This window comes from Spodoptera frugiperda, chromosome 7 (genome assembly GCF_023101765.2).
Source record: "Spodoptera frugiperda isolate SF20-4 chromosome 7, AGI-APGP_CSIRO_Sfru_2.0, whole genome shotgun sequence".
In the NCBI taxonomy this organism is placed as follows: domain Eukaryota; kingdom Metazoa; phylum Arthropoda; class Insecta; order Lepidoptera; family Noctuidae; genus Spodoptera; species Spodoptera frugiperda.
Window position 1 is genome coordinate 8,230,403 of NC_064218.1, and position 23,329 is coordinate 8,253,731.

Here is a 23,329-nt window from a genome sequence, read left to right on the forward strand (position 1 = left end):
GAAGCGCGCGCAGCGGCGTCGAGGGTGCAGGGGCGCGGGCCGCGGCAGGGGGCGCGCGCCGGCGTGCGGGGCGCGGGCGGGGCGGGGGGCACACGCGCGCCACCGCGCGGCGACAGGTGGCCACCGCGCCGGCCGGTTTGCCTCCCCGCAGCCCCCGCCCGATATTACACTACACAGGACCTGGATTAACTTTATTGCACAGAGGTCGATATAAAAAGCTGTATTAGTTATGTACTGGTCCACCACGTAGACGCGCTGTAGCCTAAAACCGACACCTCCCAAATCAGTAGGTACACAGTACACACCCTGAACGTGACTTGGCAACGGGATCGATATTGTAATTTATTGCGACTAAAGTTGCATATGTAGGGACTGACAGACAGCGGCCGATCAATGTACATAGCCTACGATCCTAGACTTCAATACCTACACGTATAACTACATGATACTTCAATAAAATTGTTAAAAAAGACTACCCTCATTTGGCAACATTAGGTATAACTTATAAGTCGACGAACGCAACCTGTTGATTAATTTTGATAAAGTTGGTACAAAAGGAATGTTCTGATTGTTTAATGGAGTCATATATCGGTTCATATACTAAGTACAGTGGGTACGATATGCATGTGGGACTGGGCCGCTTCGCCTTTGTTTTATTGGAAATGTTATTAACGCATTGTTTATTTGATAAAAATGAGGTTGTTAATTTTATCAGAGCGACCTTCGGCGATGAAAGTGTAAACATTGTTATTGCGATATATTACACTACAATGTAATGTACAGAATATCATTTGTCATAACAAATGAGTTTATACTGTTTTATTACTTCTTAGTAGCTTTGTGGGCGGTTGTGGAGGTAGACTCATATAACTTCATCATCCATCTTCATAACGCGTCTCTGTGACTGACATATTTTGATAAAATTCTTGTTAAATTATGGAAAAATACTGGAGCAGTTTTTGTTCCACATTTGTTTGTAAAATAAACCAAGTTTTGCTTGGTTACCTAATGCATGGTGAAATAAATTTCAATGCAAGCAATGCTAAAAAATTCAATCATTACTTTTGTAATACTTTAGATAGGTAACTACCTAGTATAGTTTATTTCAAAAGTATCTACTAATTTATTGGAATAAATGATTTGACTTTGACTTTGACCAACAACACAAAAATTACCCTTGATCGGCAGTTACGGCAAAGATCTGCATCTTTGGTCGAGTGATCGTAAATGTACCTAGATAAGTAGATAATTAAGTCTAGAATTTATCTACTCATAATAAAAATCTATACAATTAAATTTAAAAAAGCATAAATGAGTTACATTTTGTTGTGAACTCGAAAAAGGCTGGTCAGATTTTCAATAGATAAAAATGCTTAAATCCAAAAATAAATCACTAATTTCTCATGTCACGAAGTTTGTCCAAATATTTAGTTAATTAGAAATACATTATTTCTTAGTACTTAAGTTAATTACTAGTACAGTAGTTACGACAGACGGACGGAGAGATCCACTTACTTGATTGGACCGACTTGATTTGCTCTGTCCGGTCCAGACAATCTTATATGCTCCCTTAGGCTTCTACAAACTTATTCGATGCCAGTACCAAAATAATTGAAACATAGGTATTTGACTTTTTTTAATCTTTATTTATTTATAGGACTTTTATCTGTAGACATGTCCTATTGAAACAAATCGACAATCCCTTAAGGTAGTTAAATTTTTAAGTAATAATAACAGTCAAAAATCTTAATGAATAACAACAGAGAGAATTATTATTTGACTTATTTCGATTTTAGTTCTTTATTTGGTCCATTGGTCTGTTCTCAAATACCACTAATGTATAAGTTTGGATAAGTAATATTAGTTGTTCTGAAAATTTTCAGGTGCATAGGTTCACCCTCTAATTACATTTTATTACATATGACTCATAACATAACTGGTGGAAAGTGGATGTTTATTACGCCCACCTCTGCCTGCCGTTTTGGAGAATACCTAAGAGGCGTCGTGATGCATGAATATTGAATGAACAAACTTGATTTATTTTGACTAGACAATCGTCTGTAGTCCCTCAGGGTTTGTCCCTTCAAGATCAAATTTGAGAAGTCATGTAAGGGTGACGCACATGCGCACTACTTAATCAACGAGATAATCGCTATTAAACGTCTGTCTTAAATATTTGTACATTACAGTGTTCTTAACTTTGGTCCCTGAAGGAGAAGTAACACACATTAGTAACAAACTAACACCAACATGGATGATTCCAAATATGGCGTTTACAGAAAAATTTCGGAAACCAAAAAGCTCAAAAAAACTTAGTTATAAAACGACCTCAATCCGAGTTTGGGGTCACTCGACCAATAATAGTTTTTTAAACAAGCAATTATTATTATATTCATTGAATATCACTTTACATTGTGACATGATTCACTGTCACCCAGCGCACAATTTACACAATTCATCCAAATTCTTTAGTCAACATTATAACAATTAATACAAAAGATTCCGAAATACGGGTCTATGACGAATGCTCATCGATAACGGCTTCATTGTTCGAAAAAGCAATTAAGAGAATTAGCCCGTACTAGAAAATTGGATAAGCACAATGGCAAACAATAGAAAAATGCTGAAAGCTTGAATGCAAAGTTGATTACGTGTGCGTAAGAGAACAAAATGTACTTCCTATAGTACAAGCATATCTGATTTGGAGATAACATCCACGTGACTAGTCGATGCGTCACAAAAACGTGTAAGCTGGTAGATAGGTACTTTACTACTACGGTTTGGTGGTACTCTGGCATCCTCATTATGTGAAAAATGTGCGCCGGAAACGATAGATTTGAAATCAAAAGAAATTATGCTTCCTATCCGAAGTGCCAAGATTATTTTTAGCAACAGTGAAATTATGTGGAAGCTGTATGCTACTACTTTGAAACGATTAATTTCATTAGTCCAGAACCCTTAGTATGAGTTTGCTTTACGTTTAAAGTAATCGAAACTAGACCGCGATCAGCGCTCTGATTGGCCAGCTGGAATAAACCTACCAATCACATAGGTACATACATACATTCCATACTAAGCGTACAGATATATATAAGCAGATACACACTTGCTTGAAACAAGTGACCGAATATAATTTGCGGTTTTGTCCCGCACCAGATTTTAAATTCAAGAATTAATACCGCCGTAGTGCAACCGGGACTTAACTAGATACGAGTATCAAAATACTTAAAAAATGACAACAAGTTTGAGATACCAAATAAATTAAGTGGGTACCTACACTACACCCTACTTCCTAGAACCCTTCAGGAAACACATAAAAATAAAATGAGTTGTCTAGATAATGTGTTTGTGTCTCCACTCTTTAGACATCGAAATGACTCACAAGCTTTCATTCTATTGACATGATGAATGTAAATCAAGGGACAACGGAGAAGATTCAACCTATTCACAGCTATGTACCTATAGGGCGACTGAATCAATCCTACAATTGGCGTGGTACTCCCAAGTTGTCGCCATTTATGTCATCATCATAATAGCCAGGAAACGTCCTCCGCTAAGTATCGGGGCTCCCTCGTAAGTTCAAATAAAGTGGCCATACTTCGAACCAATGAAGATTGCACTTAGACTTAATACATTTAGATAATGAAGTCGGTTTTTGCATGGCTTTTAGATTTTTATCAACTTCTCTTCTGATTACAAATGGTTATTTGAATATATATTTGATTTTCCGAAAAGTTAAGGTTTTGTTTTTCTGTCTACGGATAACTATTGCTACATAGCTATAATTAATTTTGATCAGACTTAACTGAAAACTAATTTTGCAAAAAAAACCGTAACATTTCCCGAGGATTTTTTTTGTGATGCGTAGTAGATGTCTATATGAAACACTTCGTGCGTTAACATGAAAAAAAAGTAACCCATGCTCGGGACAACAATTAGATAGGTGGATTATTAATTTTTAGTTGCGATACTCAGTATCGCAACTAAAAAAGTCGGTTAAAATTCTCCATCTCAATAACTACTTTATTTATTTGTATTGTCACAGTCTCTTAATTAACTTTATTGTGATTTCTATGTGAGTATGAAGTTCCATTGGCCATTTCTGGTCTTCTTCAACAGTTCCACCTCTTCAAAGGTTACTTTTTGACTGTAAATGCTTCAATTCTAGATGAATATACCAAAATCACTATATAGTTCCCTATAATATTTGAGGAGTTCCCTCGATTTCTCTAAGATCCCATCATCAGATCCTAACTTGGTGACAATGGGACCACCTCAGAACTATTTACATTCGAAGAAAAAAAGAATTTTGAAAATCCGTCGACAATTGACGGAGTATAACTTTATTGTGATTTCTATGTGAGTATGAAGTTCCATTGGCCATTTCTGGTCTTCTTCATCAGTTCCACCTCTTCAAAGGTTACTTTTTGACTGTAAATGCTTCAATTCTAGATGAATATACCAAAATCACTATATAGTTCCCTATAATATTTGAGGAGTTCCCTCGATTTCTCTAAGATCCCATCATCAGATCCTAACTTGGTGACAATAGGACCACCTCAGAACTATCTACTTTCAAACAAAAAAAGAATTTTGAAAATCCGTCGACAATTGACGGAGTATTCGATGAACAAACATATATAAAAAAAACACAAACAGCCGAACATAGTAGGGGAGGTAGGGGAGGGATGGGCAGTCGGGAGACATGGGCACCCCCTTTTATTCTGATCCTGTCATAGGCTTTTCTTTTTTCTTAATTTGGTAGTTTACTTTACCGTCTGGCAAAACTGTTCATCCATAGAATATCTGTTATTTCCGTGAGTTGTCAAATACAAACACATTTGAAGATTATGCGCTCGTAAAAGTAAATATTTTGTTGTGGATTCGGATCGTAATTTACAGAAAAAAGTAACGAAAGGTATGTGTATTTTTTATTATATATCAATTGTATATTTACTAACCAATAAATTAAACTAAAATTCACGTTTCAATACCTATAAAAAAAAATGCCGGTAAATTGTGTTGAAAATGTGTACAGAGGGAGCAATGTGCATTCGGATGTGAGGGAGGTTTGGGCATGTCCAATGCTCTCTTCTTTATATTGCGTACAGGAGGTCTTTTGAAAGTTATAATTACCTGCTTTAATTACACTATTTGAACTATTTTTAATTACAGAAAGATGCCGTTTAAATTCAAAAAGGAAGGTTTGCGACCAGAAATTCCCAAAGATTTGATATAACGAGCCATAGAAGAGGTATCAAAAGGATCAAAAATAATAACGACAGCTGAGAAATATAAATATAAGCCTTTATGGGTTATAACTAATTTAAGATAAGTCGTGATATATTTTTTGTTGTTATTACGTTTATTTTTGGAGTCTATTATAAATGTTAAGTGTTTTACAGGCCATGCCCAAGCCTCCCACAAGGTGTGCCCATATCTCCCTACCATAGGGAGCCTTGGGCACTTTTGACTTAATTTTTTAATTACCTCCTAATAAGGAGACTGATTATTATTATAAGAAAGTTCTTTATAAGATATCTAGCCAAAAGTATGGAACAATAGGAAGTCGCAATAAATGTTGATTATCTACAAAATCTGACGTTTTATGCATTAAATTGTGAAAAAGTGCCCATCCCTCCCCTACCTTACTTACCTCCTCCTTTTTGTGAAGTCGGTAATTATTTTGATTTGGTATCGAACCCGCGACTAGCGCATTGCCCGCAGCCACTCCGTAGCATAAAAATGGCATCCGATCGGGATGAATGGCAAGGAAAACTTAATTTATATGGTCAGCTAACAGAGATTTCCTCTATAATCTGGGGAAGAACCCGTCAATTTTAATATTGTAGCTGATACGATGACTCGCTCGCTTCCGACATCTGTGTGTCATCTAACAACCGACACTTGTCGTAATGAATTCTGAAAATCTATTTAGTTGTGTCGCGTATTTTCATTCTAATAGGACTAGGTAAAAGTCTAAACCTATAAACCAATTTTTGGAGTGGAGAAAAATGAATTCCTTGAGGATCGATTTAGTACCTATACTTTTCCTTATGTCCGGACTCTCGGGTAAGACGATGGGTCATCCGACGCAAAAATAGGGTGTTGGACTGCCATCAAACGGCAAATCTTCCGCTCTGTGGAGGATATACCACAGCATTTTTTTTCTATTAGAACCGCTAAGGAGTCGAATTCATTGCCAGTTTCTGTCTCCTGCCTGATGGATGGTGTTTTTAAGGCCCGAGTGAACAAGTTGCTTATAGGTGGATTGGCCGCATCGTCGTCGACATGCGAGACAGCGGCTAAACGACGGCCCATTGCGAATACTTGAATAAAACGCACTCTACTTCGGTGGAGACACTGAGTTTCATCACCGCTTTAGTGTAGAAGATCTAGTTTTTTTTTACTACACGATTGGTACAGTGGATGATACCGACTGGCTGCTGCACAGAGTATTGTGGGTTCGATTCCGGCATGAATTGATTGTTTATGTGATCCACAAATACATAGCATGTGCAGATTTCTAATTTGAAACGATTTTTAACGGTTGGCGCGGTGGCTGGGCGACTGGTTGCCGCGCAACGTGTAGCGGGTTTGATTCCCGTACGAAGCAACTGTGTGATCCACAAACTGTTCTTTCGGGTCTGGGTGTCATGTGCGCGTGGTGAAATTGTATTTCTGTAAACGCACCCATGACACAGGAGAAAATCCTAGTGGGGATGGGGTAACGTATTTTTAAGAAAAATACATTACAAGAGAAACTCGTAGTGTGGAGCAACGTATAAAAAAAACAATACAGGAGAAAATCCCTATAGTGTGGGGAAACGTTTATACAAATTATCCGAGGCTGCTGAGTTTTATCCTCGTGGTTTTAGTGTAATTAAACTTTACCAACCTACAGATCTATACAATACAATACAATAAAATGAAACAACAAAATAATTACTACAAATAATATAATTTATTGGTATTCTATTGAGGACTACGGATTAGATTCCTTGGGAGACTCGCTGGAGAGGTCGGTGAGCTCGCTGTATCCCGTGTAGTAGTTGTAGTCATCCTCGTCCTCGTACTCCTCGTCCTCCTCAGCGTCCTCTACCTCCATCTCCTCCTCCAACTCTTTCAGCCCCGCCCCCTCGCTCTCCCCATCCCCATCCCCCTCCTTCTCCGTCAGCAGCCACTCCACCTGAGACAATTGCTTGTTCCGCTTCGAAAGCTTCTTTTGAAGAATCTGAAATTGTTGGTTCATTTTTTTAAACTTGTTTATTATTTAGGTACGATTTTTAACGGTTGGCGCGGTGGCTGGGCAACTGGCTGCCGTGCTACGTGTAGCGGGTTCGATTTCCGCACGGAGCAACTCTTTGTGTGATCCAAAAATTGTTGTTTCGGGTCTGGCTGTCATGTGTATGCGAAATTGTATGTTTGTAAACGCATCCGTTTTAAAAAAAAAAAAAAAGTTTCCCGCACGGATAGAAAAAAAACATAAGTTACTTTAAAATAAAGATAAGTAAAATTATCGAACCTGTCTCTGCAGTAAGAAGTCAGCCAGCTCCTTTCTCTGGTTGCCAACTACATCAGGTACTGTATTAGGAGTCGCTCTGTAGGATATCACATCAGGTGACTTTGCCGTGTTGACGGTGCTCCAAGCATCGTGGCTCTTCTTCCTAGCTGCCAGCAGTCGGCTCATTATCTTCGCATGGTCCAGCCCAAATATGCTGTGAGTCATCTCAGGCAATGGATCCTCAAAGACTGGTAGATCATCTTCTAGTTGCTTTATTTTAGCCTGTAGAGAAGATGCTTGTTTAGTTTTAGATATTACTCATGGCATAGTTTTAATTATGGTTTTGAAATTAAACAATGTGTATATAGATATGCTAGTTAACTATTGGAATAAACTATAAAGGTGAATTCATATCTGACGGAACGTGCGCATAACAGAACAGACAAATGTATAAAAAAACACTTGACTGTTCAAACTCGACCGATGATACGTCAGTAGGTACGTTGAGTGTGAACAAACAAGGTCAATCCGACTTCGTGGTGCTTCTACTGAGAAACTTTCGAAAATCCGAAATACGCTCAGCGGTGCTGTGCCCGACCCGAGAATCGAACCCGAGACCCCATGCCTAGCAGTCGCACTTGCGACCACTCGAGCAACGAAGCAGTCAGTTGTTGTGGTTGTATGTAATAAAAACTATTATTTACCTTCAACTCTGGTGATAATTTGGTATTCAGAGTGAATTCAGACTTCAGCAACTGTCCATAGTCTGTGGGGACATAGTCCTCACCATAGTCAGCCATTGCCAAACGACGGTCCAAGTCTACTAGATGAGCTTCTTGTTTATCTGGGAACAAATGATTTTATCTTTTAGAATATTATCAGATTATTATCCCCTATCAAACCTAAACAAATTGTTATTTTTTTACAAACTGGCGCAAATTACTAAAAACATGAAAACAAACTGGTAAAATGATTTTTAGGCCTGCCCCATACCAGGATATTCTCCTGTATCGTGGATGCATTTACTAACGTACAGTTTCACATGTACATTGTAAATACATGACCAGAAACAACAATTTGCGGATCACACAAAGAGTTGCAGCGTGCGAGTATCGAACTCGTAACCTGTTGCGCGGCAGACAGTTGCCCAGCCACCGCACCAACCGTACAGTCAATATAGAATAGTAAGTTAATATTCAATTAGACACTTAGGGCGGCCGTACACGGACGGCTTCAAGCAGTTATAACCGACTGCTTGAAGCCGCGACGGCACGATGAACTATAGCCATTCATTCGCTGCCGTACACACGACTGCTCGAGCAGTCGCGAACACTTCAAGCCGTCAACAGCTTCAAGCAGTCGACGCCGACCGCTCGAGCAGTCCGTGTACGGCCGCTCTTAAAGGTATTTGTAGCAGTCAACTGTGTAGTTGTGATATAAATTCAATCAAGTTCTTTGTTTACCTTTTACAAACATAATGTAGGGTACCTCTCCCATGACCCTGAGTGTGGACAGCTCGCGTCTCAAGCCACCGGCTACTTTGTTCAATATCTTCTCATTTTCAGCATCCGAAGCAGTGCCTTTGCAAACCCAGAACACATTCACTGTGTTCATATCTGGAGTGACATTTACCTGTAAATCAGAGTTATTGTTTTGTTGAATTCAAGAACTATTCCAGGGACATGCTCAACAGAATGTGCGAACGAAATAGAATAGGAGAAGGAGTAGAAGGCGGAGGAGGAGGAAAACGAGAAAGAGAAGAAGCAGAAGGAGAAGGAGAAGCATAAGGAGAAGAAGGAGAAGCAGAAGGAGAAGGAGAAGCAGAAGCAGAAGGAGAAGTAGAAGGAGAAGGAGAAGGAGAAGGAGAAGGAGAAGGAGAAGGAGGAGAAGGAGAAGGAGGAGAAGGAGAAGGAGAAGGAGAAGGAGAAGGAGAAGGAGAAGGAGAAGGAGAAGGAGAAGGAGAAGGAGAAGGAGAAGGAGAAGGAGAAGGAGAAGCAGAAGGAGAAGGAGAAGCAGAAGGAGAAGGAGAAGGAGAAGTAGAAGGAGAAGCACAAGCAGAAGGAGAAGGAGAAGGAGAAGACAGGAGAGGAGAGGGGAGGAGAGGAGATGAGAACCCAACCACCCTCATGCCCCTCCTAATGCCGCAAATAACTAAAGCATAACCAAAGAGAAGAGAAGAGAAGAGAAGATGATTATAACACTCCACTTACAATTTCTTTTAAAATACATGCTTAGTTCTACAAAATTAATATGGGATTAGTATTGTCTATGAACTATATTTTAAAAATTACATTAGGTTAGGAACTATACAGAAAAAAAAGGCCTATTAGTAATATTTTTAATACTAATATTTAATGATGTGATTAGTAATAAAAAAAAATAGTGGTATGTAATCATTAGCAGATATTGCTAGTCATATTAGTACCAGGGAAGGCTATCATTTTGTTTCTTAATTATGTAAAGTACAATCTATACAAGAAGAATAAATGTGGCTGTAGATATTAGCTATTAGGTAGATATACTAGATAGGCACTAGCTACCTAAGATATAAAGTCTTCAGTAGAAAATAGTTTTCATAACTAGACAAAACCAGTTTTGCTATGCTATCGAACTTCCACAAAGCTAAGCAAAATCTCATAGTGCTTATTAATGACTATATTGAATACTTACTCTAGAAATCTCAATTCCTCGTCCTACTACATCCAAAGCAGATGTGCCCGTAGATATCAAGTCAGTTATATATTTCATAAACATTTTGTTCAGCATGGCTGTGCGCCGCATACCACGCTTCCCAGGCTCGTGTTTCTGTGCCGTCAGACTCTTTACAGTCGGTAAAGTATTTTCGAAGAATTGTTGTGTGGGGTGCCACTGCCTGAAATCGACCAAAACAAACACATAACCTCAAAATTTAATTATATTGTTTCACGTCAAGAAAATGACATTTACCTTTTATTCTTCGGATTCACCATTTTACATAGTTTTAATCCTTGCTTCCTCAAATTGAAAGCTACACAAGAAACATGATAAAGCCGTTGAAAAGAAATCATTTTCTTCACAAATGTAAAACAATTAACTCAAAAATCTCAAATGACAAGATAACAACGTAGGTACAAGTCTACAATATTTCGAAATAATGAATATCTCTTGTCAAGAAAAACAAAACAATACAGATATTATATTTAAATTATAATAAGAACTTCTAATTCGAATGTTATTCATTGTCGATTTGACGTTGCTGTCACTTGCTCTTGCTAAAAATGCTAACTTGCCAGCTGTCTTCTGCTGTCACATTTCAGTATGTCAAAGCAATTAAATCTTACTCGCCCAAAACTGGCCATTCACTGGACTTGACTTTACACGACGGTTGTCCAATTTTTTACAGGTAAGAACCAAACTTAGTGCTCTCAGTCACTCGAAAGGCCGTAACTTCTTGTATTTTCTTTCGTTTTCCCTGTAACCATTTGTATTTGTAAAGAACGAAAACGTACATTAAAATAATATGTTTCACTTTAAAAAACGAACACAACACTTTATAAAAATAATATGTTTAAAATATCCTTAATAGTGAATCAGAAAATATGTGCTTCTTTAAAAATGTAGTACTTTTTAAAAGGAGTAATTATTTTTTTGTACACTAAAATAAAAATCTCCCCAAACCTATAGTGAGATCAACCCTTTTCCGCAGCCATGTTTAAAACCAAAGACAAAATTGACGCGCGTGGGAGGAGTCGTGCTATTCCCGCCACTGCCCGCCAAATATCTGTCAAATTGTCAAAATCAGGCCTATTCAGGATAAGTTTACGTGTTTAAGGTTGTTTATTTTTATGTTTTATTTAGTATTTCGTACAGTGAAATCATTATAAAAATGTCTAATCTAGACGAGAGTGAAGAAAATTTAATAGGTGTAATGGACAGTCTATGTTCAGATCTAAATGTTGACCCTGTTGCTGCGAAAAAGGCTAAGGACTCATTTCTACATTTAAAACGACATTTTACTTTAGATGTAAGTATCTGAGAATTATTACTTTGTATTTTTAATGCAAGAGACACCAAACGTTCAAATTCATTCACATTGCCATAGAAATATTTTTGCCTTGATCTTCTTCCTTCTTAGTTGCTACGTTGAATCATTTTGTTCCCTTGAAGTTCTTGTTGTGAATTAAATAGTTTAATTACGCGTCCTTAACCTTTTATCTTTAATAGTAATCTAGTTTAGTGTCACGTAATACCTTTGTGATCCGAGTTTGCGTATTTTTTTAACCTACAACTTTCACCTGGTATAATAATGCTCACAAGTCTCTTATCTTAGTAAGGATGTTAATTGATGCGCAGTTATTCCCTCAGAAACATAAACTTCGTGAAAGATAAGATTCAAAATATTTTTATAAAACCTTTGTTTACATACCTCTATGGCATGGCTTGGTTAGGATTGCTGTGTGAGATAAGTAGATTTTTATGTAACTTTGTTTTTGCAGGGTGATACAGGGCATTGGATGGCTTGTGCCCTGTATGTGGCATGCAGGACATCCATAACACCAACTGTCCAGTCTGGGAAAGCTGTAGAAGGGAACTGTGTCAGTCTCACCAAGCTCCTGAGACTATGCAACATAAGGTTACTAAATATCAATTAAAAAAAGTTATATTCATTACTTACCATTATTCTGTATGTTACAATTTTAATGTTTCATCCACAGTCTTATTCAGTTCTTCAAAAAAATCAAGAATTGGATGGAGATGGCTTTAATGTCAACTGAGTTTAGAGATAGGATATCTCATTTGGAGCACAAGTTTGCAGTGTCCACAGTCCTGTACAGAAACTTCCAGCCTATCTTCCAGCAAATCTTCTCTGGCCTGACTAATGAGCCTTTGAAGCCTAGCACTTTGAAGAGAAGGTCTAAGTAAGTGTATTTTCTTGTTAGTTTTTTTTTGTTTGTATTGACTAGTTAGAAGGAAAAGTTCCCAGCATAATGGACTTTAGTGTACAAAGTATTTTTTTCGATTCTAATGCAGAATATTAAACATGTGATGTACTATGCAGTCACATTAACTCGACAAATCTCTGGAATGTGGAACCTCACCCCTTCCTCCTGCATTTCCTAAGCTTGCCAGGCATATGCCGTCTATGGTTAGCAATATAAAGTATATAGGAAAATATGGTAGTATATATTAACATAATTAATATAAATATTTTTCTTATCAACTCCAAGCGTCAAGTTAATGTGACCGTAATGTAAATATGAATTTAATTCAGATTAGAAATGTTTACATGATTGCCTAATAATATTAAATACAATTTATAATTTAAAGATTTAAATGAAATAACTTGGCTAGAAAATGATAGTAATAAAACAGCTTTATTTATTTAAATACAACATACTTTGTTTACACAGGAACCAGCCTTGTACGACAAATGCTCTGTATGAGTTCACCTGGTGTTTGTACATATGTGTGAAGGGAGAGTTCCACAAGTCCGCTCATGATCTTGTAGACATGTACCATCTGCTGCTTGCATGTTTGGACTTTGTATTTGCTAATGCTTTCTTGAGCAAAAGGACTGATGTTATTAATCCTGCCTTCAAAGGTGTGTATTACTTTAGTTTAGTACCTAATTATAACCATTAGTATCTGATAAGTGCCCAGAAATAGGAGGCAGTCAGTAATATTTTATTTGACACTAACATATTGTAGTAATCTAGGATCAGTCAAAATTATTTAAATATACAATTGAGTAAATGGTTGAGCTAGATAAAAATGAAATATAGATGAATTGAAAGAAGTAATAAATATGCCAGGCTAGTGAACACATTCTAGTGTTGGCGCTTACTCCAATTTGAGACAGGAGTGACATTAACATTATTGCCATAATATATTTATGTTTGTAATATTTTTAGGTTTACCAAAAGATTGGTTGAGTGATGATTTCAAAATGCCAAACACAGCGCCGTGTATCATGTCCACATTGTGTGAGATAAAGAATGGTCTACTAGTAGATGCTGCTTCCACAAAGGAGTACAGCTGGAAACCTGTTGTAAAATCATTCTTTGAAAAACAAGTAAGTTCATAAAACTTTATCTGTGATGATTAGTCTTCTATGAAAACACTTTTTTGTTTATATGATTATGTTATCTGTAGAAACTGCATTTATGTATGTAGACTATGTTCAACCAAGTTATCCTGTTTGAAAAGCTGTAGACTGAATATAGCATCCAAATTGTCAGTATGACAAGACTATGTGTTAAGAAAACTATTGGTTATGATAGCCATCCATCATAATCATTATATACCATACATATAAAAGTATAAAATATCATTTTAATATAAATGATAAAATTGAATTTTAATATAAATGATAAAATATCATTTTAATTTAAATGATAAAGCATACATAATAGAGTATATGATGTTTTCTCATTCTTTTGTCCCTATTGTTGCTCATTAGCCAATGTCTGGAATGCACAAAGAAGATCCCTTTAGCTCATTAACTTCAGTAAGAACACTAGCCTCCTTTAACCACTAACTCCTTAACTCAAGTGAAGTGTGGCCTTATCTCATTGATAATAATAACTGATTAGCTTAAACTCTGTACAACACGGATACTATAATATTGTATTTTGCATTGAGCTGTGCATTGCATAGCTGATTAAAATTAAATATCCGTAATACTGTTGATTGTTAATTTACAAAATGATTATGTTATTAGTTATTTATAGAAAAAAAATGGTTTGTTTCTATGAAGAATATTTTTGCTTTGTTTTTTTAAATGAATAATTATGAAGAAGTGCTATGAAAATTATTTTTATTATTTCTATTTATTTATTATTAATCCAAGTTAATGCGAGATGGTAACCATTTTTACTGTTTTTAGATCCTGAAAGGTGATAAGGAACAACTTTCTGGCGTGCTTGATGTAGGATTATTTGATCAAAATCTTAAATCATTGAACAATTTATATGAAACTTACGTTTTAAGTGTTGGAGAATTTGATGAACGTATATTTTTGGGTAAGCCATCTAAAAAATATTAAAAGAGGATTTTTACGAAAATATTAAAAAAGAGGTTTTATTCATATAGCTGGCCGGTAACAAAATGAAATCAATAAAATATAATTATAAAAACATCAGTTGTCATTTGTCATTTTTCGCAGCTTGTTTGGGAATCTTAAATATGTCGAATATTTATTATTTAAATCCTATTTTAAGTTGCTTTGTTGATTATGAAGGTACATTTAAATCAGTTATCATTGTTACTCATTGCTAGTAGTTCCAACCGGTTAATTATCTCTTTTCTTTTTAGGTGAACATGCAAATGAACAAATTGGAACATCGAATAAAGTGTCTGGAGATGAAATATCACAAGTTATAGCTACATTTGGCCCAGTAAGTTTAAGTTACTTTTAAAGTTAAAATATGCAGAAGTCTATATTTTCTTCATACATAACAGGAGAATCACTGAAACACTTTGTATCATCAGAGACCTTGTTTGTTTATCATACTGTGTAACTATGTGACCAATTCAGCTATTCAGTAGTATTTAAAGATTTCTACCTATAACTGTTTGTATGTTATCAGAGTAACCGCGCCTGTCACGAGACTCCGCTAACAGGCCGCCGGTATTTAGCTCGCCGAGACGAGGAGCTCACACCAGTTTCCGAAGCTAAGAACAGCCTCGCTCGTCTCGCTTCCTACCTCAGAAATGCCAAACCGCAACCTTCCAGGGACCTCTTGAAATTATTCTCGTAAGTATAATGTAGTATTATAGTATTAGATTATGAAAAAAAAAATCTTTAAATGTAAATAATTCAGCAGTGTGTACTTTTAATTATGTCAACTTGTGTTGCTGCAGGAAAAGTTCATTTGCTTAAAGTTCTTTTGCATATAGAGTGAATCTTCTGATTTGATAATTTCCTGAGTTTGTTTCGGCATTTCTTCTCAGAGTAGTCCGATAGGAAATGCCGGCCACATCTAGTTATTTAAGAGATTGACGTGTAAAAGAGTTACATTGTAACCTGATATTTGCAAGAATAAATATCATTTATCCTAACAATTCTCAAGAGTAAATTGCTATAAAATAATATTTTCCTTTTGTTTATTAAGAAATAATTATATTTCTTTCGACATATTATACATAAACATTAAATAATGTATTTCTTGTTTACAGTGACTGCAATGTAAACATGGAGGCAATAAACACGAATCTAGTGCAGCCATGTAACAGGTGGATGGAGAAGTTTGCTAATAGTTTGAGAGAGAGCAATACCACATCCAGTAACGAGACCATATCATTCCGATGTAACATGGTCACCTGTTTGTATTATAAAGTATTTGAACACATCATCAGAGAGGAACATAGAAAGAAACCACAAGTGTCCTTAAATGTAAGTGAACTCCTTTTTTATATTGATGACTTAGTATAATAATGGTAAGCAATCGGCACTGCCTATTGATTTCTGCCATACCAGATTTATTTAAAGGGGAAAATCATCCATTGACTTTTCCCGCCTTGGGTGAGGCGACTGAGAGGTGTCAGACTTACTCTTGCCCTTCGAGTCAGAGCCTTGGTAAATCCGCTAAGTAGTCCGCAGCTCCAGATACCAGAAGGAGTTAAAAGTCTATTCCGCCGTTAAGAGGGAGGACATGGAAAATTCAGGAAATGTAGTTCAGTTAAAGTGAAGTGTCCATTATAAAGCGTAAACTGTCCCGAAAACTCACTGAAACACTCGAAAATTCATTGCAACCATTAAAAGAATATAAATTGGTCAAAGAAAAGTTTTATTTAAATAATATGTAAAATAAAGTACCTAACTGTTGCACACACATGCTCTTATCAGAGCCAAAATGCATTATGCATGATAAAAAAAGATATAGTATTGTATTTATCCTCTGTTTATCTACTATCTTTTTGGAAATCTAGTGAACCTGTCACTTATCTGTTTTACTTTCTTGTTATGTGACATTTTATCAATATTGTAATAATAATAATACAGACGTCGCAACAAATGTTAACAACCGATTGTATGATAAGCTAAATTTTGTAGGTGCATTTGCAATCACAAATAATATATGTTAAATATCACGTCATACTCAGAAATAGAATTTGTAGATAAAAATAATAAGGTTGTTTTTGTGGTTGTTTTCAGGGGCCGTTTAAGTATTATGTAAGCAAAATGGGGGTCTTGGTTTTGTTACTTTTGCTGACAAAGAGGATGGGGGGGGGGGTAAATAATTGTAATAAAGCTTACGTAATAATTGAACGTCCCCTCATTGACAGAATACCATAGGTGGCAATAAATCAATCCGCAGTTGCGGGCAATGCAACAGGTTACCGGGACTCCGGCTCAAAGTAGGAGAAGGAACGGGGTGGTTTTTAGTCAGTAAAAGTCTCCCCTTCGCTTCACCCAAAGCAGTAGAAGTCATTAGATGATTTTCCCCCACAAAAAAGGTGGCGGTAGCCAAACTGGGTGTTAAAATTTGCACATTTTGGACTTCTCTCTCGAAGTATAAATTGCTGAACATTTTTTCTGTTAAAAATACTAAGCAATAAATTATTTGAACAGATGCTGCTGACTCAAGAAACATACCAGTTGGCAGTGTACGCGTGCTGTACAGAGATAGTTCTACACGCTTACGGCTTCCACTCGCTAAAGTTCCCGAAAGTATTGCAGATATACGGACTCAGTGCCTTCCACTTCTATAAGATTATCGAGCTTGTAGTACAGGCGGTCGTCGAGAAACTCAGCCGTGATGTTATCAAACATCTTAATGCTGTAAGTTGACTCACAAAGTATAAACAGATGAATGAACCAAATCATCAAATAGAAATCTGTGATGGATACTAATAGAGTTTCCCTTTCAGGTAGAGGAAGAAGTATTGGAGTCCTTAGTGTGGACATCAGACAGTCCGCTCTGGGACCAGCTTAGTAAAACTCCTGTACCAGCATCCATGGACGTTAAAGTTCACGATTCACCGCATCGTAGAACCAGTTAGTAATTTACCTCTTAAACTTATCACTGAAAAAATAGTGAATAGTGCTAAATGCTAGTGGACAGTTTTTCTAAACTATATCCTTTGCAGATGGTCTTCAATCGCCAGTGTCATCGGTTATGGATCGTTACCTGTCACCTATTGCAGACCAGGCGAAAAAGCAGCTATTCAAAGACAATATCAAACCGGGACAATCTTTACTAGGTAAGATTTTTACGAAACTTTTCGAACATAATGAACTATTAACTCGATGTCTTACTTATTGACTAACGTAATATTTTTTCCAGTTGCCACGAACACTACGCCGTTGAAACAAGAAGCAAGCACTTCGCAAGCCACACCTGGTTGCTCGAACGGCGAATCGAATAGCAACACTACTACACCTAAGAAAACTAATAACTCGTTAATATTGTTCTTTAGAAAGGTAACTTCATTTTGGACTTTCTAATTTGAGATATATTTTTCGTAATAAAATATAATAATCATTAATATGTCTGATGTCCCATTACATTTAGATTAAAATTGTTCAACGGGCCTCTGCGAGTTGGCTTCGGCCCCTCGTACGCCGTCCAAAGGCCCGGGACCCTGTGGTCCCGTGATAGGAAAAGACTAACAATTAATATGTCTTATATTGTTACAGTTTTATAGTTTAGCTGTGGTGCGTGTAAATGATTTGTGTACTCGACTACGTTTAACTGACGAAGAGCTGAAGAAGAAGATATGGACGTGTCTAGAATATTCTGTGATGCACCAGACACAGCTTATGAAGGACCGCCACCTGGACCAAATACTCATGTGCGCCGTCTACGTTATATGTAGAGTGAGTGTTTATTCATATTTTCTATTTCTATAATCTTCTGAAATATAAAAATGTTTGAATTAATAAACATTGTTGTTTTTAATTTCAGGTGTCAAACAATCCTACAAATCAAGTAGAGAGGACATTTACAGAAATCATGCATTGTTATAGACAACGGCCATTAGCTGATAATCATGTGTACAGATCTGTTCTTATTAAACAGAGTGATGGAGAGAGTAAGTAATCAAATACATAGTTATCAATTTGAAGTTGCAGTTGATAAATCAACATATTATTTATGTAATTGTTTTTGTATTACCCAGGTTCACCAGAAAGAGGCGATTTAATTAATTTCTACAATAAAGTTTATGTCCAATGTATGCAGAACTTTGCATTAAGATTTACTGGGAAGCATAAAGACGTAAGTATTACCTGCCATACTTAACTTACCATATTTTTGATAATTAATGTTTCCAAATTACCATATTAATTTTACGTGTAATTTGTAGGAATGTAGCCTATCTCCGCTGCCGGCCGGTCGCGGCGATGCGACGTGGTCCCCCGCCGGCCAACGCGTGTCGGAGAGGCACCAGCTCTACGTGAAGCCTCTCACCACGCCACCGCCGCCGCACCATCATCTCACTTACCGCTTCAGCCGCAGCCCTGCCAAGGTAATTAGTATATAATACTAAAAAAAGTTATAAGTAGTATTTGTCTTGAATTTTGTGTTTTCATAATTAATTATTATCTGATTAGGACCTACACGCTATCAACACAATGGTGTCGTGTGAGGTGGGCGGGTTAGCCACGTCGCTGGGCGCGCTAGGAGTGAAGCGCGGCGCTGAGGCAGGGGGGGACGTCGTGAAGCGAGCACGTCTCGCGCACCCCAGCGTGGCGCGCCGGCTGCAGGGACTCATGACCGACCGACAGGCTGTCTAGACGGTACCGACAGTTCATTGCCTCACATTCTAATCATAAACACGTTGGTACACATTGTAATGAAATTTTTGTTTTTTCCCAGATTCAATCAAATCCATCCAAAATTTACATTCGAGTCTATGTACGTTTTCTTAGTCATATTTATTTCATTTCATTTAGTACCAAAAATCACTTCTAGCTCTCTAGCCGACGTATGTCTTTATTCTTTTAAAAACGGTTTGATTATATGACGAATTGTAATATGTAAATGTGAAATCAATTTTGTTAAGATTGACCGAATGACTTGATGCTTAGTTAGTCATAACTTGTACTGCAAGCAGTGCCAGATCGCCGCCCGGAGGCAATGTCACGCGTACTTAGCGCCCACAACGTTGAGAAAAATACATATTGATCTCATTTTTTATTTATGTTGATAATACATATAGTATTGATATGCCATAACTTGAATTTTGCTCATTGCTTAACGTAAGATTTAAGTTATAATAGTAATCGAGTCTTTCAAGGGCTGTGTCGGAATGAATTGTGTTTCTGAAGCAAGAACACTGTTTTATTTACCAGGTTTCTGTCAACATACAAGTATGTAATTTGAGTTTTTATTTTCCATCTTAACATAATTGACTGAATAATTTGTTTGTAGCAAATATTTTATTTTACTCCATAGTTTTCATATTGTAGGTATGGCACTACCTAATATTAAGTTCCTCGTAAATTTTGTTTCTTACAATCTGACATATTTTAGTTTCTTCCATTAATTGTATTATTATTCCTTAGTTTGTAAGTAATCAGAGAAAATTATAAATCAATTTGTTTTAACTATCAATCAAAATTAAATGATTGTATATTTCGGACATAAGCACTATATATCATGTATTCTATTAGATTTTACTCTTAGATAATAAAATAAAAGATTGTATCCAATGTATTGTTTTATTTACCCACTACATATACATAGAACATAATATTAATTATGTTAACACACCAGTAGCCTATAGTAATGATTCAACAACAATAGATTTTGCCCAAATAGCACAGATCAGCAGAGCTATTATTAGCAAGTCAGATACACAAACTTTTAGCTATAATTCAGTAATCTTAATTTCTTTATTAATATTGTGCATATTTCTAAAAACACGAAAATACTCAACTTACATCTACAGCAATCAAAACGATTTACAAATAAATTGTATCAGGCTTGTCCTGACATTTAATGTCCATTGTCCATTCACAAGTTCACTCAATTTGATAATTACACAGTTTTAACGTGGCATAAGCGCCATACTTAATTTAAATTAAATAAAAATTCCTCTTTCGCCTTCTAGCATTAGTCCATAAATTACGACGGCGTGTGTCACAAATCTACAGCATTGAGTCACTAGAAGTGGCTTCGGAGCGACTGGAGGGAGGTCGCTCCGAACAAGTGCTGGAGCCGTGTCAGGTGGCGCGACCCTTGCCCTCCTTGATCGCAATCACGTAGCGCTGCGCAACGCGCTCCGGCGGGGAGTAGCCGTCAGCGTATGATGAATCCTGTAAACAAAATGATTGGTTCATTTGATAAACAGCACAAGCAGATAGACTAATTAACTAACGAAATACTCATATTTTGTACTACAGTGCGTTACTAATCAAAACTAATATTTACCTCAAACAGCACTTCATAAGGATCTGCAGCATTAGCAGGCAGCCTGTTGACCACGGCTCTATAGAAGCAAGTGGTTTGTGGATACAACGCCATCACGACTGCGCCCTTAGGAAACAAAGCGTGCTCGTCGACTCGTGGGTCGGCGCGCATCAAGGGTAGAGGCACGACTCGTCGCTTGCTGAGGATGTGACGATTCTTCTGCTCTTCGTCAATATCATCAACCTCATATTTACCTTGAGCTGGCAGCCAGCTCACCACCTATAAAATAATGTTACTGGTTAGTTCGAATTCAACTCTACATAGTCCTAGAAAATTAAGTTAAGCAGATGCGTAATTTAGATCGAGCTTATGATAAACAATAGTATGAAAGTTACCTCTGCCAATATCCAATTTTCCTCTTTTTCTGATACCCTCACAAGTGCGGCGACAGCGTCTCCCGGTTTTGCAACATGTCCAGGGTCGGGCGGCACGGCCCCGCATAGCGGTGGAGCTCGCTCGCCGACACGTCCCACGTGTAGAGGCAATGTCTGTGCAGCACTCAGCAACATTTTCATAAGAGCTCCACAACCAATTGTTTCCTTGTTGCCTGCATACCGAGCCTGAAATATTTTTATTTCACAATCATATATTTATTAAAAATATTAATTCCCCTTTTTAATCGATAATTTAAATTAAGTATCTGATTTCAAAAACTACTTGGAATAGATAATTATCTTCCTCTGGTTTTTTACCTGTATTCTCCTCTCATTTTTGATGCTACGAATTTCATAAATACGGGATAATGCCTTCCGAAGTAGATTCTCTTCTTGCTCTGCTGCAGACAATCCTGCTTTGTATAAATTCTTCAACTGCATTTGCTAAAAATAAATTATTAAAAATTAAAATTACATCTGTTTATTTTTCAAAAATTGTCCCCAATAATTACATTATATTAGGCTATCATTTTATTTACCTGCTGAGAAGAACTGGAGGAGTCTTCATTAGAGGGCGGGGACTCCACAGCTTTCTCAGCCCTCAGTATAGAATCAATACATTGCTCATTGCGAGCTCGTTCCGCTTCAATATCATAAATTAATCTGTGCAAGGACCGGAGGCGCTCCTGGAAACAACAGTAAAACGGTTCTTTTGATATTCAACTTTAGTAGCTATCTATACTAATATTATAAAGCTGAAGAGTTTGTTTGTTTGTTTGAACGCGCTAATCTCTGTAACTACTGGTCCGATTGAATAATTCTTTTTATGTTGGATAGTCCATTTATTGAGGAAAGCTATAGGCTATAAAATATTACGCTATGATCAATAGGAGCCGAGCAAAGCGGGTGAAACCGCGTGGAAGTAGCTAGTATAAGATATAAGAATGGTAGAAATTGCACTAACTGCCACACTCAGAGTCATTTAATGCTTACTTAAACTATTCTTTAGTAACGATTTTGTATGGAAAGCAATGGCTAAGGATTGGGTTAAGTAATCATTAAATGACTCTGAGTGCGCGAGTAAGAGATATAACATTAATGTAATATTATTGAAAATGGCTTGCCTACCTGCACTTGTTGGGCAGCCACATCAGCCGTGAGTGGCATATTGGAGTGATGACAAGCTCCAACTCAGATAGATGGCATGAAACCAGCACAAAGATACAAACACCTGAAAATTCACATTTACATTAATATTTAGTCATTTCTTCAATCTCATTATTAAGACGAAAATTTAAGATTGACAAGGTTCTATCATTATGTGGAAATGATGATAAAAAAACCATTCTGGGCATTTAAATAAAGTCACATTTTTAATCCTCTGAAGGTAAGCGAAAGTATCACTTAGTTAAATTACAAGAGCGAAAACTTAACATCAATAAACTCCGGGAATCGAATGCATAATGCTTTGCTAGGCATACCTCCTTACTAACTTTAGTACAACATAATCAACGGTGCAGTAAAAATATGCACATAAGGACATTCTTCTATTACTATATATTATTAAATAACACGAAATAAACTTCTTATACATACCAGAATTATTACTTTGAACAATAAGTAAGAAAACACCATGAGTGCTTTACGAAATTGATACCTTTAGGCTAAAACTACTGCCTTTTGGAGGTAAGTTTAAATTGAAGACAGTATTTCAAATAATACGTTAAAGAATTAAATAAGTAAACTTAATGTGTCCAAGAATGTTCACAAATAATTTTAAGCACAATTTATTCACGTTAATCGTAAACAAAGACAGAAACTGGAAAACAATTTATGACATTGACATTTGACCTGACAGACTTTTATCTATGCTCTAATACTATTGCCAGCTAAGATATTTACTTCATAATAATATGTTGGTTATTCAGCACTTTTAATTTTCTTTTACTTTTATCTATTAGGGAAATGTAAATTATTAAGCTGTCTACTAAAATTTCAATACACTTGCTGGTAAACTATTCCGTATCCATCTATCAATCATTAAGTACAATTAA

General features: G+C 36.6%; 3 protein-coding genes across 4 annotated transcripts; 1 reads left to right on the plus strand and 2 right to left on the minus strand.

The window, feature by feature from the left end:
• Positions 1 to 6,942: 6,942 nt before the first annotated feature.
• On the minus strand, positions 6,943 to 10,763 carry LOC118266479 (putative ribosome-binding factor A, mitochondrial). The gene is made up of 6 exons (XM_050694837.1): positions 10,451 to 10,763; positions 10,175 to 10,376; positions 8,968 to 9,136; positions 8,209 to 8,348; positions 7,526 to 7,786; positions 6,943 to 7,234 (listed from the first exon to the last, which is right to left on the minus strand). Exons 1-6 carry the CDS (start codon positions 10,549 to 10,551, stop codon positions 6,986 to 6,988), a joined length of 1,122 nt encoding a protein of 373 aa, XP_050550794.1. The 5' UTR covers positions 10,552 to 10,763; the 3' UTR covers positions 6,943 to 6,985.
• Positions 10,764 to 11,232: 469 nt separating this feature from the next.
• LOC118265745 (retinoblastoma-like protein 1) lies at positions 11,233 to 20,141 on the plus strand. 2 transcript variants are annotated; one of them, XM_035578857.2, is made up of 19 exons: positions 11,233 to 11,507; positions 11,980 to 12,116; positions 12,199 to 12,402; positions 12,895 to 13,085; positions 13,396 to 13,556; positions 14,370 to 14,505; positions 14,798 to 14,880; positions 15,073 to 15,239; positions 15,662 to 15,878; positions 17,058 to 17,267; positions 17,357 to 17,483; positions 17,576 to 17,689; positions 17,773 to 17,909; positions 18,126 to 18,305; positions 18,394 to 18,520; positions 18,608 to 18,705; positions 18,794 to 18,955; positions 19,041 to 19,226; positions 19,306 to 20,141. In XM_035578857.2, exons 1-18 carry the CDS (start codon positions 11,370 to 11,372, stop codon positions 19,221 to 19,223), a joined length of 2,772 nt encoding a protein of 923 aa, XP_035434750.2. In that variant the 5' UTR covers positions 11,233 to 11,369; the 3' UTR covers positions 19,224 to 19,226; positions 19,306 to 20,141. The 2 variants fall into 2 exon arrangements, with proteins under 2 accessions (XP_035434750.2, XP_035434749.2); XM_035578856.2 differs by having other exon boundaries at positions 19,041 to 20,141.
• On the minus strand, positions 20,132 to 23,121 carry LOC118265746 (SAGA-associated factor 29). Its single transcript, XM_035578858.2, has 7 exons — positions 22,872 to 23,121; positions 22,404 to 22,506; positions 21,815 to 21,961; positions 21,594 to 21,719; positions 21,237 to 21,461; positions 20,863 to 21,120; positions 20,132 to 20,747 (listed from the first exon to the last, which is right to left on the minus strand). Exons 2-7 carry the CDS (start codon positions 22,440 to 22,442, stop codon positions 20,655 to 20,657), a joined length of 888 nt encoding a protein of 295 aa, XP_035434751.1. The 5' UTR covers positions 22,443 to 22,506; positions 22,872 to 23,121; the 3' UTR covers positions 20,132 to 20,654.
• Between the last annotated feature and the right edge of the window lie 208 nt (positions 23,122 to 23,329).